The sequence below is a fragment of the Cervus elaphus genome, chromosome 22 (genome assembly GCF_910594005.1).
Source record: "Cervus elaphus chromosome 22, mCerEla1.1, whole genome shotgun sequence".
NCBI lineage: Eukaryota > Metazoa > Chordata > Mammalia > Artiodactyla > Cervidae > Cervus > Cervus elaphus.
In genome coordinates, this window is record NC_057836.1 from 3,303,164 (window position 1) to 3,321,570 (window position 18,407).

Sequence of the window (18,407 nt, forward strand, 5' to 3'; positions counted from 1 at the left end):
CCCGACTCCTCAGGCCCCGGGCAATGGATACGCAGTGTTCTAGCCACCTGACCGCCAGGGAATTCCCTCCTCTTTTGCTGTATTTAATGTGCCATTTCCCTGGTCACTCCCCTTATGGTTCACCTTTGGGTACCTTTACAGGCACACCTTGGAGACATGTAGGGCTCAGTTCCAGACCACTTGGAGAAAGCAAATGTCAACATAAAGCAGGTCACATGAATTTTTTGCTTCCCCTGTGCCTATAAAAGTTGTGTATACACTATAGTGTAGTATAGTGGACTTCCCTGGTGCCTCAGACGGTAAAGCGTCTGCCTGCAATGCGGGAGACCTGGGTTCAATCCCTGGGTCAGGAAGATCTCCTGGAGAAGGAAATGGCAACCCACTCCAGTATTCTTGCCTGGAGAATCCCATGGATGGAGAAGCCTGGTGGGCTACAGTCCATGGGGTCGCAAAGGGTCGGACACGACGGAGCGACTTCACTCACTCACTCGTAGTGTAGTGTACTGTGTGCTGTAGCATTATATCTGAGAAGGGTGCACACCTTAGTCTGAAAGTTCTTTGTGGTTAGAAACCGATGACTGCCATCTGGGCCTTGTACGTCGTCACACTTGTTGGGTAGAGGGTCTTGCCTCCGAACTGATGCTGCTGACGGATCGGGGTGGGGGGTGCTGAACACGGGGTGTCGCAATTTCTTAAAATAAGACAACAGTGACATTTGCCACATCGATCGACTCTTCTTCCAGGAGCGATGTCTCTGTAGCCTGCAGTGAAATTTGATAGTGCTTAACCCACAGTAGACCTTCTTTCAGAGCCAGAGTCAGCCCTCTCAGACCCACGTCTGCTTGTCAGCCACGTTTGTGTTGTATTCTATCTACATCCTCTTCGTCCCTTCAGCCGTCTCCGCGGCATCTTCCCAGGACTGGATTCCGTCCAAGAAGTCGCCTCTCTTTCCTCATCCACGAGAAGCAGCTCCTCCTCAGTTAGCGTTCTATCATGAGAGGCAGACCCCAGAGACCCCAGAGTCGAGGACAACAGGGCCAAGCCTGGGGGTGCGCCCGGGGCTTCACAGGCAGACCCCGAGGCCATGAGGGGTCCCTGGTGGCTGAGACGCCCCCTCTGCCAGCATGGAAGGCGGCCCTGGTGGCCGGGAGCCTGCAGTGCCCCGAGACAGTGGCGGCGGCTCAGCCCGAGGCCAGAGGGGCCCTGTCCTTCTGCGGACCCTGTCCCTGGCGTCCCCGGCGACCCGCCAGCCCCTCTGCAAGGCTGACGGCGCCGTCTCCTCTCCCTTCTGCTCCGTCCTCAGGGTTGAAGACCTTCTTCTCCCATCACTGCTACGAAGGCACAGTGTCCTTCCTGCCAGCTCAGCACACCGTGGGCTCCCCAAGGGACCGGAAACCCTGCCGGGCAGGGTAAGCGCATCCCACGTGTTTCTGTTCAGATGAGGAGACAGAAGCAGGACCGGCGGGGGCTGTGAGTGGGCGGTCCTTGCAGTGTCAGGTGGGGGGTGCTGTTTCATCACGTCCAGCGGCCAGGGTCCCCCCAACCCTGAAGGTGTCCCCCACACCCTGAGGGTTTCCACTGTGACCCCTCATGCTGGCTCCTGGGCCATCGTCCACCCGGCGGAGGGCTCACACCACGCTGTGTGCTCCGGTGGGGGGTGGTCTGCTGTCCCCCTGCTGGGGGTCTGAGAAATGATGAAGAGAAGCCCTTATAGACAGCTCTGTGTGCGCCCTCCAGGCGCCCATGGAGCCGGCTGGACAGGGCCACCCTGTGGTCAGGAGAGGCCAGGTCTGCAGCGGGGCCCCTCTGCCAGCTGCACTGACTTCTCACCCGGCGCGCCCCTGCCGTGAACTGCACGTGCCCGGGTTAACCCGGAGCCGGGTCAGGGGGTCACCCTGTGCCCGCGGCCCGCCGGCCCCCGTCTTGTCCCTGCTCCGCCGTCTGAGGACACGGCAGGCTGCAGGGTTTCGATGGGCTCACGGTCCTCCTTCCTTTTTAAGTCATTCGCACGTAGGCCATTCCCCCCGCCCCGGTCCTTTCCTCCTCTGAGTGAAGAAGCTGAGGCCGTAGGATCCACCAGCTTGGGGATGTAGCCTCGCTGGCTCGGTTTCCGATGAGTTGATTCCACCAGCGAAAGCCCCGGGCCCATTGGGCGGCCGGAGCCCAGCGGTGCCCGAGGACCCCAGACACCTCCTCGGCCCGCGACCGGGTCCCGCGAGCGCTGCTCTGAGCCGCTGACTCGCTTGTCACCCGCTGGACCAAACGGCCGCAGTGTTACCTGTCGGGCGAAGGGAACAAGGGCTCAGGCGGGTCCACGGCTGGAGCTGCAGCTGGTTTCTGCTCCCGCCGGTGCCCCACCCCGCAACTGCGGGCCGAGCTCACCCCTCCCCGGAGCCGACACAGGGCCCCCAAGGGATGCGCCTGGCTTTTTGGAACGTCCATAAGTTTCCGAGAAGGATATGTCGTTGCCTGTGTAATTTCTAGGAGCGGATCTGATTTTGAGTGCTCAAATTAACGCGCAAGCGAAATATTTGTAAGTGAAGCGTCCGAGGCCGCGCTCCCGCCGCGCGGGAGGGGCTGACGGCCTCGCTGTGCGCGCTCCCGCCGCGCGGGAGGGACTGACGGGCCCGCTGTGCGCGCTCCCGCCGCGCGGGAGGGGCTGACGGCCCGCTGTGCGCGCTCCCGCCGTGCGGGAGGGGCTGACGGCCTCGCTGTGCGCGCTCCCGCCGCGCGGGAGGGGCTGGCGGCCCGCTGTGCGCGCTCCCGCCGCGCGGGAGGGGCTGGCGGCCCGCTGTGCGCGCTCCCCCGCGTGGGAGGGGCTGGCGGCCAGCTGTGCGCGCGTCACCGACCGGCGCTGTCGTTCCCGCAGGTGCTCCGTGTGCAGGCAGAGCAGGCAGCAGCTGGAGGAGGAGCAGAAGCGCTCGCTGTACGGCCTGGACGGCACGGGTAGGTGTCCGGGCCGTGGCGGGCCCCCTCGCTCTCTGCAGAGCACCTGCTCCTCCGTCCCTCCAGGCCGAGCGCCCGTGGCCTCTGCCGGACCTTGGGGAAGAGCAGATTTTGTGGAAGGGCCCCTCTCGCCGCGCCCCTCCGAGTTACTCTGCGCCTGTCTCCAGGACGCTCTAGAACGGGGGCCAGCAAGTGGCCTCACTGAGGGCGGACATGAAAGCCGCGGGCTATTTGTTTCATGTCTTTTTCATCCATCACACAATACTTCCCTCGTTTGATTTCCCCACCCCCCCAACCATTTAAAAATGTAAAACTCAGTCTTAACTCACAGGCCACACACACTCAGCTGCCAGGCCAGATCTGGCAACCCCTACCCTAGATGGTGGTCCCAGAGCTCCCCACCCCGCGCCCACTCTGGGGAGGACTTCCTCTCGGGAGGTGACTGCGGGCGGGCTGTCTGTGTGTTGATGCCAAGGGGCAGGAGCCCACCCCCGCCTGCTGGGCCCCGATTTAACATGGTGTGAGACTGTTGGATGGACATGAGTTTGAGCAAACTCGGAGTTGGCGATGGACAGGGAGGCCTGGCATGGGGCGGTCCATGGGGTCGCAGAGAGGCAGACAGGACTGAGCAACTGAACTGAACAGTGATGCTTCCTCCCGCTCCAGAGGAGGTGGAGGAGTGGAAGGTCCTCTGCGGGCAGTTCCTGGCCATCAACGCCACCAACATGTCCTGCGCTTGTCCCCGGAGCCCCCAGGGCCTCTCCCCGGCCGCCCACCTGGGGGACGGCTCCTCTGACCTCATCCTCATCCGGAAGTGCTCCCGGTTCAACTTCCTGCGCTTTCTGGTCAGGCACACCAACCAGGGCGACCAGGTAAGGGCGCCGCCGGTGTCAGCCGCGTCCTCCGCCTGGGCGGCCCAGGGCGGGGGCAGCAGGAGAGATGCCTCTGCCTGCCTTTCACCCACTGTGAGCTCTTGGTCATACTTCCTCCTTATAAAGTCTATTTATAAAGTCTTTGATTACGGCCCCTAGACGGCGTGAATGTTTCCATACACTCCCCTGTTGTTTCTCTTCCTGTTTACAGACAGGACAGGCTGATGCAGTGCGTTTTCAGTTGCCCTTGCAGGCCACTTACAGCACAGTCTTCAGGCTCCCGGGAGGGGGTTCTGCTGAGACCCTCCCAGCAGACCCACCCTTAGTCACTGTCATGCGTGTAGTGACGTGGCGGGGGGGATCCCGAGTCTAACGCTATCCAGACAGTTGCAACTCTTGATCAGTCTCAGACAGTAGTAAAGTTCACAGCTGTTACATTTTTTCTAAGATCTGATCCAGCGGTGTTTTTAATGTGGCTTTTAAAGCACCGCTTGTTGAAAAGGTAAAGAATGGTGCAGCTCACTGCTTGGGAACCACGGAACTCCGTAGTAAGCTTCACACAGTGCGGCTGAGACCGGGTTTAAGAGCCGTGGTGACCGTTTCTCGTGTCCCCACGTTGTGGGGGGCTCGCTGGGAGGCCCCTGACGGTGGCCCTGCCCCCAGCGCAGCGCCGCTGAGAGCGCGTGCCCGTCTGGCTGTCTCTCGCTAGTTTGACTTCACCTTCGTGGAAGTCTACCGCGTCAAGAAGTTCCAGTTTGTGTCGAAGCCAGCGGAGGACGAGGACGGCAGCGTGCTGGGCCGCGGGAAGAAGCGACTGGGACAGCTGTGCAGCGAGCACCCCAGCGCCTGCTGCTGCCGCGCCTCCAGCAGCGCCTGGAACTGCGACGGGGAGGTGCTCAGCAGCCCGGCCATCGAGGTCAGGTGAGCGGAGGGGCCCCGGGAGCGGCCACCCTACCGCCTGGAGCATGAGAGCCCGCTGTGACGGCACGGGCGTGCCCAGGGGCTCTGGGAGCCTGGCACCCTACCGCCTGGAGCGTGAGAGCCCACTGTGATGGCACGGGCCTGCCCCGGGGGCCCCAGGAGCCTGGCACCCTACCGCCTGGAGCGTGAGAGCCCGCTGTGACGGCACGGGTGTGCCCGGGGGCTCTGGGAGCCTGGCACCCTACCGCCTGGAGCGTGAGAGCCCGCTGTGACGGCACGGGCGTGCCCGGGGGCTCTGGGAGCCTGGCACCCTACCGCCTGGAGCGTGAGAGCCCGCCATGAACACACAGGCGTGCCCAGGGACAGTCCCCGGGAGACGCCCTTGTCTCAGTGCTGGGAAGATGCTGGGGGTGGAAGCCCCTCCGTTTCACTTTCTCTGCCGCGTCCTGCACTGTTGTTCCCTCTCGTCTCCTAACGAGTTAAACTAACAAACTCCCTTTGTGGGCACTTTCGGAGCCCTGGGTCCACTAACTCCACCAGGAGGTGCTCCGGCCCGAGGAACCCACGACCGAGCTAAGGTCCAGGTGCCAGGTCTGACCCTCCAGCTCCAAATCCGTTAGGCCTATTGTATTTGGACTTGGGAATCTGCAGTCTGGTTATATGTATTACATAACCAGGTGAAACATAAGTGCCAGGAAAGGTGGTGGTTGTTGTTTTTAATATATGTGCCAAGAAAGGTTTTTTCCCCATGGAAGGACACAGTCAAACGTGTTGTTTTTTTTTTTTTTTAAAAAGCGCTGCTGATGGAGGTGTGGGTGTAAGTGCGCTAAGTCACTTTAGTCGTGTCCGACTTTTGGCAACCCCGTGGACTGTGGCCCGCCAGGCTTCTTTGTCCATGGGGAGTCTCCAGCCAAGAATATTGGAGTGGGTTGCCATTTCCTCCTCCAGGGGATCCTTCCCACCCAGGGACCAAACCTGTATCTCTTACATCTTTTGCATTGGCAGGCAGGTTCTTTACCACTAGCGCCCCCTGGGAATACCCCAAGAGATTGAGGGGGAACTGTTTAATTCTAGAAGGATTCTTTCTATCCTGTTACAAATGCCTTTAGGATCTTGAGAGAAAAGTGAAAGCCAAAGTGTTAGTCGCTTAGTCATATCTGACTCTTTGCAACACCTTGGACTGTAGCCCGCCAGGCTCCTGTCCATGGAATTTCCCAGGCAAGAATACTGGAGTGGGTTGCCATTTCCTCCCCCAGGGGATCTTCCTGAAAGAACTCAGGTCTCCTGCATTGCAGGCAGATTCTTTACTGTCTGGACCACCAGGGAAGCCTACTTTAAGGAAACCAAACTGGACCCTCGTTGACCATAGTGAGTGGGTTACACGAGGAAGGTGATCACAAGCAAGCACGTAGCCCCACCCCTGCAGCGTGGAAGGACAGGTGGGCACACCTTCCACATTTCGGCATGCCACGTGTGTCCTCGCTTATAACCCCACTTTAGATGGCTTCTCAGGCAACCAGCCACTGACCCAGCTGGGTCTCTCTGCCCTTAGCGTCCAAGCAAAGCCAGGGGCAGAAGCAGGCTCTCCAGTCTCCCCGAGGCCCGGCCTGCTCGCCGATGCTCTCGCAGCCGGGGCGCAGCCAGTGTGGCCGTGACTGCCCACCTTGCATCTCAGGGCAGGGGGGCTCCAAGGTCCCAGGAAAACCCATCCCGGGGGCCTGTGTGTGGGGCTCCGCCTTCGTAGACTCATTGCACAAGTTCAGGAAATGGAAGTATGTTTAATGCCAGCTTAGGAACGGCTGACAGTTAGAAAAGGCGTTCTCTCACGAAATAGATCCTATGCATCTTGATAGAGATTACGGTGCCTGGAACAGCACGTCACTTTGGGGGTTCTTATGACGCAGCATCTCTGAGGCGCCTGTGACATCATTCGTAACCTGGGGAGGAGGCCCTGCCGGGCCAGAGGAGGGAGCCCAGGAGCCCCTGCAGACCTCCCAGCCCCAGGCTCACATGCTGTGCTTGCGGTGGAAGGTGGGGGCCCTCGCCTCCGGGACTGTGTCTCCTGACGCTCCGAGTGGCCCTCGTGGGACCCGCCCTGCAGCCCCGTCGGCTTGGTTCTGATGAGCGGACCCAGGAGAGGCGGGGAGCTGGCCTGTGGGGCTGTCCCTCTGCTCATGGGTGGGTCTGCGCAGTCCTGGATTTCCGCTTGGCCGTCACTGCCCTTTGCAAACTCGGTCTCTCAGGGGTGCCCGGACATTTCTCCGAGCCCGAGGCCCGCCTCTCCCCGGGGCCAGGGGCCAGGGGTCAGGGTCTCAGTGTGGCCCTCTGTCTCTGCAGGGTCCACTGCCAGCTGGTTCGGCTCTTCGCACGAGGAATCGAAGAGAGCCCCAAGCAGGAGTCCCGCGGCTGAGCGCCGACCGTGGGGACCGTGTCTCAGACAATGACGACAGACCAATTATGTTGCGATACATTCAAATTTAGAAATTTATTTTTGATAGTTGAATATTGATTTTAGAAAAAATAACGTTTTTGTCAGCAATTTTTGTGGATGCATTTGGCATTTTCGGTTCTGTGTGCGTCTGTGGGCTGCATCTTACGGGTCTCAGCCCCAGCAGGTGGCCCATGCTGGCTGGGGCGCGCCGGCCCCTTAGACTGCAGCCGCGCTGACGGCCCGCCCCGGCTCTAACGAGCAGCTCAGGGGCGGTGCATTCTGTCGCGCGCATCCTCGGGTCCCTGGGCTGCTCGGCAGGACCTGCTCTGGAGCGCGGTGGTCAGCGCCTGCTGAGTCGTGGTTCTCTTTGTAGCACTTGCCTCTTCCCTCGCGATTAGAGCGGCCCATCTGGACCCTTCCCGTCTCGCGCATCTACAAGGCAATGTCCTAGTCCGCCTCCGGGGCAGCCTGGTCCAGCGAGCGGGAGGGACTCCCCGGGTTGCTCTCCCGTAGCTGTGAAGAGCTCAGTCCCCTCTCCCATCACAGCAGTGCTTCTAGACAATCCGGTGGGAGGACAGGTCAGGCGTCCCAGAAACCGACCACTCGTGAAGCCCTGGCGAGTGTCTTAATGCTTAGACGCCCCCAGCGCTGTCCCCATGGCGGGGGCTGCTGTGGTTGAGCTCGGTGGGCAGACGGGAAGCAGCCGTGAACTTCAGACCGAGCGCCCCACCGCCCTGGGGAGAGGGTCCCACATCCCAGGGTGCCCTTCCCGCAGCCCCGAGTCCGTACACATGACCCAGGTCCATGCCTTTGTTGTCTTCACACTTCCTTCCATGTATTTATTGCAAGGTTCGTCCTGTAAACCAGAAGAGCATACACAGTGGCCTCGCTGGCCGTGTTTTCCTTTGTTTGCTGTGCAAGTGCGGGGCCCACCCTGGACCGGGGTTGGGGGGCGCCTCGCTCAGCCCAGTTTTGTTTGGGTTTGTGCTTCTGTGCGTGGACGACGCGTCTGCAACAGCTTCATCTGAGACCTAAGAGGATGCTGCCCCCACTTGGACTTGTGAAAAGGGAGCTCAACTGTTAAAATTTGAGGTGGTTTGAGGGCCACCAGCCACCATACACGGTCCGGCGGGCACCCTCGCATCTAACAGATGTCGTTCATTCTCAGAACTCGTACATGTGAAATGTCCTGTCTCATCACTCATTCCCACCCAGGGCAGCTTCGACAGGTTTTTCAGGAGACCGTGTTCCTACCGGGGCCCCGAGAGGGTCTCCATAGTCTCGATTGTCCCTGGGAAATGTCAATCACTGGTCTGCCCCGAAACCCACTGCCGTTTCTAGAAAACCAGTCTAGGCTGAGAGTAAGCATGTTCTGTTCAAGAAGGAACCCCTTACCCCCACCCCCGTAATGCCACGTGGTTCCCCAGTGACCTTGGCCATATCCACCAACTGATTGCTGACCTACAAAACCGCAGATTCTGGAACTGTCCCTGGGGGTCATGTGACTGTCTGAGCCCCCACCCTGACCCCAGGAACTGCGGACGACCCCACCCCGGGACCAGAGTACCTTTCTGACCTTCCCACGAGCCAGGACTCTGGTGGAGCAACCACAGCGCCTAAACTCCAGGATTTTAAGGAAAAATCAGAACTGATGGCTGGACAGAGAGAACGCGGGGTCGCTGGAAGCGCTGGTCTGGTCGTGACCTCCCCCATGCTCGGTGGGGCCGCGGTTCCCTTGCTCCCGGTTATGCGGAGGCCAGGGCGGCTGGCGCCGGCTGATGCTGCCCTCACTGTGGCCCCGTGGAACTGGCAGTGGGAACGGAAAGTGGCTTAACTTCCTTTCTAATCTTGCTGGCTTCAAGGTTAGAAAATGGCGAATTTGCTCTGAAATGTTTGAGAAGACAAATAAAGTTGTTACTTTGGGCAGAATGTGGCCTTTTTTCCCTCTCTTACAGATTCCTGTTGTCTTTCAAAGCAGAGTATTTTTTGTGTGTGTGAAAACAGGTACAATTTAAAGAAATTGAGCAATGGTGAACCTACCACCCATGCCAAGGAATTGATCTTCGCCCCCAGGCTCCTCCCCGTGTGCCCTTGTGGAGGGAGCCTCCCCTGCCCCCACAGAGGAGGGAACTATGGTTTTAAAACTGGAGCGAATCCCTTGCTTCTCCACGTCAGGGGATCGGAACACAGCGCCCCACGTGGACCACTTGGGCGTGAAGGTGTTCTGAGCAGAAGACAGTGAAGCAGCCACCAATGCAGACAGAGCTGCCTGCCCCTCCCCACGTCAGCCTGAAAGGCGACGCCTTCCCGTGTGTGCAGGTGAGCCCCCCTTTTCTCGGGGGCCACCCATGTCCCGGAGACAGAGTCAGCACTGAGCTGACAAACCAAACTGAATAATGCAACAGCCCTTCTGTTCCGTTAGCCAGCCCCTTGTGGCTCAGCTGGTAAAGAATCTGCCTGCAGTGCGGGAGACCTGGGTTCGATCCCTGGATTGGGAAGATGCCCTGAGAAGGGAAGGGCTCCCCACTCCAGTATTCTGGCCTGGAGAATTCCATGGAGTGTATAACCCACGGGGTCGCAAAGAACCAGACATGACTGAGTGACTTTCACTCTGTTCCGTTAATTTCCCCCCAAATAACATTCCTCAACACCTTCACTTCACCCAAGAAGCCAGCTTCCTTTTATCTTGTCACTGCTTGACAAATCTGTTGCCCTTTATTAAAGTGGCACATAAAACCCTGAGTCTGACCACCTCTTTGGGTCAGACTCTTTGCTTTTCTACAAAGGCCTCCAGGAACATAAAAATACTTAAATATTAGCATTAAATAAAAACTCCATGCCTTTTCTAATTTGCCTTTTGTTGATTTAACTTGCCGACCCTAGTAACTGAACATAGGAGGGTAGGAGGAAGCTTTTTTCCCTTCCTGTGTTTATATTCTCAGACAGTGTATTTAGTTTTGCAGGTTTTTCTCTTTACATAAAGGCATCATATTGTGTCATTTTTCTGTAGCTTGTTTCGTTTAGCGGGTATTAAGATGTTTTCATCATGAAACGCAATTTTCCAGTCTATTAACATTGCATATATTTTCATTTACGTCAGTCCTCATTGATGTCTTTAATGCAGCTTTTTAATTTTTCCATATCTCTCAATTTTATTTAGATTTGTTCTTAAAAACATCATTATTGTGAGGCCACTCTCCTTCAAGTAGAAATGCAGTTATTTTTTATGAACGAGATTATATCCAGAAAGCTGGCCTCATTTATCTGCAGGCCTGGGGACTGTCTGTAATCACAGATAGTGGAGTGTCTTCCTTTACAACCTTGTTGGTGGGATGCCAGCCCTTCACCGTGGAGGACGCTGGGTCCACAAGAGGAAGGGGCTGGGCTTCCTGTCCCAGTGTTTTGGGGGCAGGTCTCAGCGAGCCAGACACTGGGGTCTCCCTCGGGTCACAGACCACAGCTGCCGGTCCCCAACACCCTGCAGTCTTCAGGGTCCCTCACGGGAAATAACTCTGGAATCGGCTTCGCCCGTTGGTTACTGTGGGGCCAACTAGACTAGACCCAGTTCCTGGTTCACCATGAGTGTCCCCTGTGGCCAGTGTGTGCATTTACCTGTCCGTCAGTCGTAAGACCCACTCCCCAAATGCCGTGTTGTAAACACCACCGGTGGAGACAGCCCCAATTCAAGAACAAGAATGTTCATTTCACTCCCTCTGTGCTCCCGTCTCCCCTTTCTGCCCCCTAGACCCCCCCGCCCCGCACCGCCGGGCCCCCAGCACAGGTCAGGGCACGGCCCCTGTGGTTGCAGAAGCCAGGCAGGTCCCTGCATCCGTGTCCGGGATCGGCGAGTGGATCCGCGGAACCACACGTGCTACTGAGGACCCCTCTGCCCAGGGCCCCGCCGCCTCCCACCTCTCAGCCTCAGGGGGGCGCTGCAAGCAGCACCCAGCCCCCGAGACGCCCACGGCCCCCAGGGAGGCCAGGCCCGAGCTCCCCCCACCTCCCCGGTGTGTGCCAGCCCCTGGACACCCCTCCGCGCCGGCCATCACTCATCACCGGCTTCCTGCCTCCCTCTTCCCAGCCTGCCCGTGTGCACAGCCCGCTGCCCTGCCCCCACGGCCCACTCCCGGGGGACCCACCTCACCCCTCGGACTCGGCGCCAAAACCCCAATGCCCTCCAGCGCTGCTGGCCCTGGGGCCCTGCCAGGAGAGACACCCCGCACCCTCCCCCACTGTGAGCACAACACATTCCAGGTTTATTTAAATAAAAATTTATAATTTATACAAGACTTTTTTCTTTAAACAAGTTTTTTTTTTAAAAAAAATGTTACAGGGAGATTTTTTTTTCAATCAGTTCTTCATACAGTACAATCCTTTTGTTGAACAAAAGTCACACTGGTAACGAGTATTTACAGGTTGAAAAGAGACTCAAGCTTCAGACATAAAAAATGGTAACATTCATTCAGTTCCGGGATTAGTCGCAGAAATCGAACATCTGCCCAGATTTACACGATTCAGTAAAAACACCACCGGCTCTCGCCGACAGGGCATCTGCTCAGGTCTGTGCCCTTCCCGGCGGAGGCCCTAGGCTTCCAAGCAGGGCCCGCCACGGCCCCTACCGGCCACCCCCAGCACATGGTCAGTTTTCATCTCCCTTTCTCCTGGGAAGGGACTCAAACCAAGCCACGCAGCTCTGAAGACAGCAAGTCCGCTCCCCTGCAGGGCCCCCGCCCCGGGCTCGGGGACTGCCAGCGTGCTTACAGGGGACGCATGCTGACCACGCGGCGGCCCCAGTGATGGGGTCCGGCAGCACCCCCGGGTGTCGCCCCCGTAGTCATCCTGGACCAAGTCCAGGGCCCACCCAGCCTGCCTCGGGCCTGGAGGGGGCCCCACTGGCTGTGGATGCTCACTCAGCCCCTGAGACCCAGTCCACCTGCGCTGACCAGGGGCCAAAGCCCAGGTCGGGGGGGGGGGGGGGCTCCGCCTACGTCTGTTCAAGGTCGACCTGCAGAATTGCGAGACCCCAGCGCTGGGGGGAACCGGGAGCTGGGCCGGCCCTGCACGTGCGGTCCGAACAGGGGCGTGTGCTTTGGGAGCTGGTGGGGGAGGCTCCCCACGGGGAGTGGGGGGCCCCTCCGGGGGTGTGACAGGAGCGAGGCCACCGTGTCGCTCACCCGACCAGCAAATTAGGAGCAAAGGTAAAAATCACATCTGAAAAATGATACAAAAATAAGAAAAACAGCTTGCTCTCTGTAAAAAATATAATCTTCTGTTTCTTCAAAAAACAACAAACCCAGTGTCTCCCGGGGGACTCAGGACAAGCTGAGGGCTGGCGGGGCCCGCTGTTGGAAGTGTGCTGAGTGGCTCAGCATGTCCGTCCCCAAGGTCTCGGGCCAGTCCCGACGCCAGGCGTGCAAGGACCCAGCTCCCCTCCACCTTGGTGCGCCCCGGCGCGGGCCGGCCTCCGGGCTCTGCTCTGCGCCACCGCCAACACCAGGTGGACTCAGCGCCTGTCACAGCCCGCAGGGGAAGGCCACCGCGGGCCTGGGGCGCACCTGTCCTTCCTGCTCCAGCCCAGGAGCCCCTCACCCAGCCGGCCCTGCAGCCTGGAAGCCGGCATGAGCCCCGAAGCTCGGAGCCCCCCCACCCCGAGCAGCTGTCGTCCTGGGCCTCCCCGCATCCCCCAGAGGCCGATCGCGGGCCCCTGAGCGGCCGGCCGGCAACGTGCTCTCAACACGCGCGCGGGGCCTCCTTGAAGGGCCGGCCCGTTGACGGAGGCTGGCGGGGCCCCCCTCACCCGTCGCGGACGTCCTTCTCCACAGGGAGGCCCTGCGCGCTCCTCCTATGGCTTTGGTGCAGAAGAGCTGCTGGGCGCCCGGGACCCGGGCTGGGCGGTCTCTGCCCCGCGGGGACCGAGGGGGCCCGGCCACGCCTGGCGGCAGGTCCCGTGCGTCGTCGTCTTTCCTGACGGCCCCCGCGTCCACGGGATGAGCCCTCGAGAGCCCCGACCCCTGCACAAAGGGGTCTACAAAACGCAGGGTCAACACAACGGAAACCACACATCCGGGGGGGATTATTGCAAAAGATCATGAGGATGTCCAATTTTTTTTTTTCCACTACCAAATTGTTAAGAAAAAAGAAAAAGAAAAAACTTCCAGCGGTGTCCAGGTGAGTCAGCACTAGCTGTCACTGCCGGCAGCTGCCGCGGACGTGATCTTCATGTACTGGCTGAAGATGGTCTCAAACGCCTCGTCCCTGTGCACCATGGCGCCGAACACCAGCGGCTGGCGGAGGGAGCAAGCGGGTGCAGGCGGAAGTCCGTGCCGGCCAGGGCCATGCCGGAGCAGGCCATGCAGGCCGGAAGACGGCAGGCCTGCCCCCACCCAGAAGCCAGCGCCCCCCAGCCAGAGCCACACCCCGGCCCATCCCCCACCTCCGGGACCCCAGCCAGCGCTTACCTTCTGGGTCGACGGCGTGGACACGGCAATCCCCATGCCCGACCCCGGCAGGACAGAGAGGACCTTGTACTGAAAGCAGACAGTGGGCGCGTCACCTGGGGCCTCTCCTGGGGTCAGGGCCGCCCTCCCCGCACCCCAGGACCTTCTCCTCCACAGAGCCCCGGACGGCAAGACTCCCACGGGCCCGGGCCTGGCCAGCCAGAGAACGTGGGCAGATCGAGTGCCTGAGACGCCAGAGCTGCAGACACTCCCGAGCGAGGCTGAGGGTCGCACTGAGGAGCACTCGAGGGGGAACAGGCCCCCACGCCCCATCTCGCCCCTGAGCCCAGCGACCACAGGCCTCTCCGGGCAGTGGGGGGGGGGGGGAACCGATCATAGCCGTGGGGCGCTCCTGACACACAGCGGCACGGAGGCAGTGCCCAGCTGAGCCCTGGGTCCCCCCAGGGTGCCCAGAGGGGCTGTGTGCAGGCTCGGGCGCCCAGCTCACTGCTCCCTGCTCCGTCCATGCGAGGATGCCGGGCACCGGCCCACTACGCTAGGAGGGGCCCAGCCCGCGGTGTGGACCCCCCTGCACCGACGGGGCCCAGGGGCCCAGCCTGATGGTCTACACAGCCCCCCACACTTCGCCCTAACCGCCCCCCACTCCCAGGGTGGCTCCCTGCGTCACGAACCCTCAGCCGCCTGCTCCTGAGGCGGGGGAGGGTGGGCACCCACCTTCTGGATGTCCGTGATGTCCATCAGCTTGATGACTTTGTTCCTCTTAGAGGAGCCGGACTTGGAGCTTTCGAAGCACAGGTAACTACAGGGCGGGCGGGGGAGTGGACAGAGCCCGGCCGGTGAGCCAGGGGGCCACGCCTGCAGCCGCCCCGCAGCCCAGACATGGGGCCCCCCTCACTGGCCAGGACACGCCGGCCTCCCACAAATAGTTTCGCTTTTACAGGGTCTCACGGCTTCTCGAGTCTAGAGCCCAGCACTCCCATTGAACCCCACTCACGGTCCCGCAATGAGCCGCGCGGGGTGCCCAGCGGGAGATGTTTGCACCCGAGGCCCCGGGGGGTCTGCCTGGCCAGAACCTCCAGCGAGGGGGGGGAGGGAGGCGTGGTCCTTGGCGGAGGGTGGGGGACAAGGTGTTCGGGGACCCCCCAGGCTGAGACTGGGCCCTCTCTGGGCCTGCTCCCCACCCCCCACCCCCACAGGGCAGCTGGGCCACCTCATCCCAAAGGGAGACGAACAAGGAACCTGCCGGCCGCCCTGAGAGCCCTGGGGGTCCAGGCTGGGGGGTGGGTTCCTGCCACATGACAAGCGCGGCAGACCAGGGCACCCCGGGGTCCAGCGTGTTGGACTCCAGGGTCAGGGCCCAGTAGCTCTGGGCGGGCGCTGGACCGGAGGGATGCCTGCTTGGACTCCGGCCACCCCCGGGGATCACGACTGCCTGCACCCCGCTCACGGCTCACTCACTTCTCCGTCACGTACAGGACCCCGTTCCTAATGTAGTCAGTCGGCATCTTCCGGTCCCGGTTTATCAAGCAGCACCGCCAGCCGTTCTCACACACTAACGGGGACAAAGCCGGACAGGACTTGGCCATGACGCTCCCCCTGGAGACGCCCACCCTGGACTCGCCTTGGGAGTGTCAGCGCTGGCTTCTGGGGAACGTCCGAGGCACGCACTTCACTATCAGAGAAACCCATGGGGTCGGGGGCAGTGGGGGCTGAAGCCGCTGGGAAACGGGCGTCCCCTCCCACGTGAGCGGGCAGGGGCATGAAGGCAGAGTCCAGTTCATGGTCCAGGTCAGCAGGAAGAGGGCTCGGGAGAAGGTCAAGGCTGAAGCTCTGCAAAGGTCTTCCGTGGCCGGGGTCACACACAACAGAGGCCACAACGTCTAAGCCGCCCTGACCACGCCTGCTTACCTTTCTGCTGCCAGACCACCCACCGCAGACGTGCCTGGCCGCTCCGACCTTTGCCCCTGGGGGCCCTCCCCCGGCCCCCACGGTCCATTCCCGCCTCTGGACCCCAGCACCGGGGCGGGCAAGCTGCCAGGCCTGGCCACGGGCTTGGCACGCACGTACCCGCCAGCGGACGCTCGTTCTCCGTCAGGTTGAAGATCTCATGGAAGTTGCCCTTCTTGGCGCCGTGCAGGCGGCCAGCGTCCTCGTCCCTGTTCAGGCCGGCGGGCGCGCTGGACACGCAGCTCCGGGAGGAGGCTGTCTGCAGCTGCGGGGGCCCAGGCGCCTGTGAGCACCACCCGCCGAGGCGGCGAGGGAGGCATGCGGTCGCCCCCCACCCTGGGCCGGCCGAAGCCCCAGCCACCGAGAGCAACATCAGTCATCAGAGTCAACCAGAGCCACGCACAGCCCCAGGGCGGGAGGGGCGTCCACACGGACACCGCACCTCGTCGCGTCCCGACCGCTGGCCGGAAGGGACAACGCACGTGGGACCAGGACAGAAGAAGGGGCAGGGGCCGCGTGACGGGAGGCCGTGACCACCGCTGAGTGAGCCGCGTGCCAGTGGGCCGCCCGGCGGGGTCACCCTCCGCCCCGGGCAGCCCCCGCCCCGCTCTCTGGTTAAGACTCAGAGAGCCTACTTGTGGGCCTCAGCCCCGGGTCCACCTGGGTCTGTGACCGGAGCCCACTCGTGGCTGCGCACCTGGCCTGTGAGTCCTGGCCCCCAATGAGCCTCACGGTCCCCGAACCCAGGAAGCCTGGCCTATGCTTGACCCAGCGCTTCCCTCCCACAGACAGAGGCATCAAGGCCGTCACTGGACGCCCAAACACAAGGCTGAAACCCAACGTCACCTCCTCCGGGAAGCCCTCCTACACCTCCACGGGAGTCCTACTGAGCCCAGAACCTCCCCACTAGTCTGAGACTCCAAGAAGAGCAGCAAGGCCAGCATGCCCTCAGCGTCCTGGCTCTGGACATGGTGCCCGATGCCCACACAGCCTTCTGCCAGCCTGTGAGCACTGACTGTGCCGTCTCAGCCCTGCCGCCCGAGGCTGAGCCAGAGAGTGGGGACCAGGCCCCCCCTGGACTCCGGCTTCCAGCACCCTGAACCCTCCTGCCTGGGGCCTGGCAGCCCACCTGGCTGGGCAGGGCCTGCTCGCCAGCCAGTCTGGATGGGCAGAGGTCTTCAGGTGGGTGGGGACCTCCCCCAACAGCCGTCCCCTGCGCAGGGCCGCCCAGCCCTGGGATCGTCACCCCGGACCTCTGGGACAGCAGAGCCGGTCACTGGGAATTTGCCCCCACAGCTGTCTTATTTCCAGGGCCCCACGAGACCAGAGCCACCAGCCTCCCCAGGAGCGGGCGCAAGGCACAGCAGGCGGGCGGGCAGGCCTCCCCAGCCGGGACGCGGCCTACCCTGCGTGACACGGTGGTGCTGGAGCGCTCCTTGAGCTGGGGGTCCGTGGGGAGGCTCTTCCAGATGATGTAGGGGGTGTCGTACTTGGCTCGCAGCCTCGGGCAGCGTTTAAAGATAAAATCAATGAGGAAAAACTTGACTCCAGCGTAGAGGCCTGGGGGGCAGACGAGGTCCCGTCTCAGCAAGACCCTGCAGCCCCGCCCGAGTGGCCAGCACGAAGTCCCCGCCCCGCCTGGGGTCCCCAGTGCTCCCTGGAGGGCCTCCCGGGACCCAGGTGCCGGACGGTGGTCCTGGGAGGTGGACACGCAGGGCGGGGAAGGGACTCCAGCTGAGAGGGAGGCCTCTGCTGGGGACCATTATCTCAAGCCCAGAGGTGACTCAGGCCAAATGATAAACTGTCCCTAAAAAGAGCCAACCAAACAGAACCACGGGTCACCATCTTCCGAGGGGACGTGAGCAGGACTTCAGGGACCCCTCCCCAACCTGCCCACCCCCGTTCACGCACCGAGGACGGGCCCAGAGTCAGCTCCAGGCAGGGGATGCCGAGGCTGGGAGAGCCCCGCCCATGGCCAGGCCTGGGGGTCGTGCCTGGAGAGGCGGTGTGACTTCCTGGGGGGCTGAGCTAAACAGTGGCACTGGGCTGAGCCAGGGGCTGGGTCTCTTCAGGACCCCGACCCCAGCCCCGGGGCAGTCTCTTCATGCCTGTGCCCCCCTCCCTGTCCTGCTACAACCCTCACACCGGGGGCTGAGCATCCGCACCCACTGGGAACTTCAGGGATGATCCCGACCATCAGAACCCCCAACCCACAGCTCCATGCCCAGCTCAGCCCATCGAGCCAGGCTCCACAGGCCTCCGCGTTCCCCACCAAGCCCCCTCCCAACCTCCGAGGGGCCTCACAGGGCACCCCTGTGGCCCCCTCTTGCCTGCAGTAGCCCATTTCCCCACCAGGCCACCACCCGGGTCCCCTCCCCCATCTCCCATCTCCCCGCCACCCTGGACCCCAAGCCCAGCCTTGTTCTCTTGGGAACTCAACCTACACCCAGGAGGTTTGAAATGCGGGCGGAGGCTGGACCTACACATCTCCCCACCCCGGATTAAACGCTAACGCCCTCACCCCACTGCCCCTCCCGCCTCCCTGGAGGCACCCAACAGCCCGTCCGGCCACTCGGGGCAAAACTGACCCCTGCCCCAGCCCAGCCCACCCTCGCAAACCCTGACAGCGATGCTCTGCAAACCCGCCTGGACCTGAGCACACCCCAGACTCACTTCACCCCAGCCCAGGGACGTCCTTGATGCGCCCAAAACACAGGTCAGAATCGCGCCCCCTCCAGCCCCAGCTCGAGTCCCTACACCGCCACAGGGCCTGAGGCCGCCTGTCCACAGCCCCGCCCTGACGCCAGCTCCCACCCGCCCCATCACACCCCT

At 61.7% G+C, this 18,407-nt stretch overlaps 2 protein-coding genes across 10 annotated transcripts in view; one reads left to right on the forward strand and one right to left on the reverse strand.

The window, feature by feature from the left end:
- Positions 1 to 9,099, forward strand: part of CERK (ceramide kinase) — a 52,300-nt gene extending 43,201 nt beyond the window's left edge. Inside the window, exons 18-22 of the mRNA XM_043882307.1 lie at positions 1,304 to 1,409; positions 2,870 to 2,946; positions 3,613 to 3,818; positions 4,528 to 4,739; positions 7,077 to 9,099. Of these exons, the coding sequence (XP_043738242.1) occupies positions 1,304 to 1,409; positions 2,870 to 2,946; positions 3,613 to 3,818; positions 4,528 to 4,739; positions 7,077 to 7,149 (674 nt within the window). The 3' untranslated portion in view covers positions 7,150 to 9,099. The remainder of the gene's footprint in view (positions 1 to 1,303; positions 1,410 to 2,869; positions 2,947 to 3,612; positions 3,819 to 4,527; positions 4,740 to 7,076) is intronic.
- A 2,326-nt stretch (positions 9,100 to 11,425) lies between these two features.
- The window catches only part of GRAMD4 (GRAM domain containing 4), a 62,648-nt gene continuing 55,666 nt past the window's right edge, over positions 11,426 to 18,407 (reverse strand). For all 9 annotated transcript variants that reach the window (XM_043881348.1, XM_043881349.1, XM_043881351.1 and 6 more), the window contains 6 exons: positions 16,981 to 17,135; positions 15,696 to 15,840; positions 15,087 to 15,180; positions 14,343 to 14,427; positions 13,629 to 13,697; positions 11,426 to 13,454 (listed from right to left, as the gene is read on the reverse strand). In XM_043881348.1, coding sequence (XP_043737283.1) covers positions 13,350 to 13,454; positions 13,629 to 13,697; positions 14,343 to 14,427; positions 15,087 to 15,180; positions 15,696 to 15,840; positions 16,981 to 17,135 — 653 coding nt within the window. In that variant the 3' untranslated portion in view covers positions 11,426 to 13,349. The remainder of the gene's footprint in view (positions 13,455 to 13,628; positions 13,698 to 14,342; positions 14,428 to 15,086; positions 15,181 to 15,695; positions 15,841 to 16,980; positions 17,136 to 18,407) is intronic.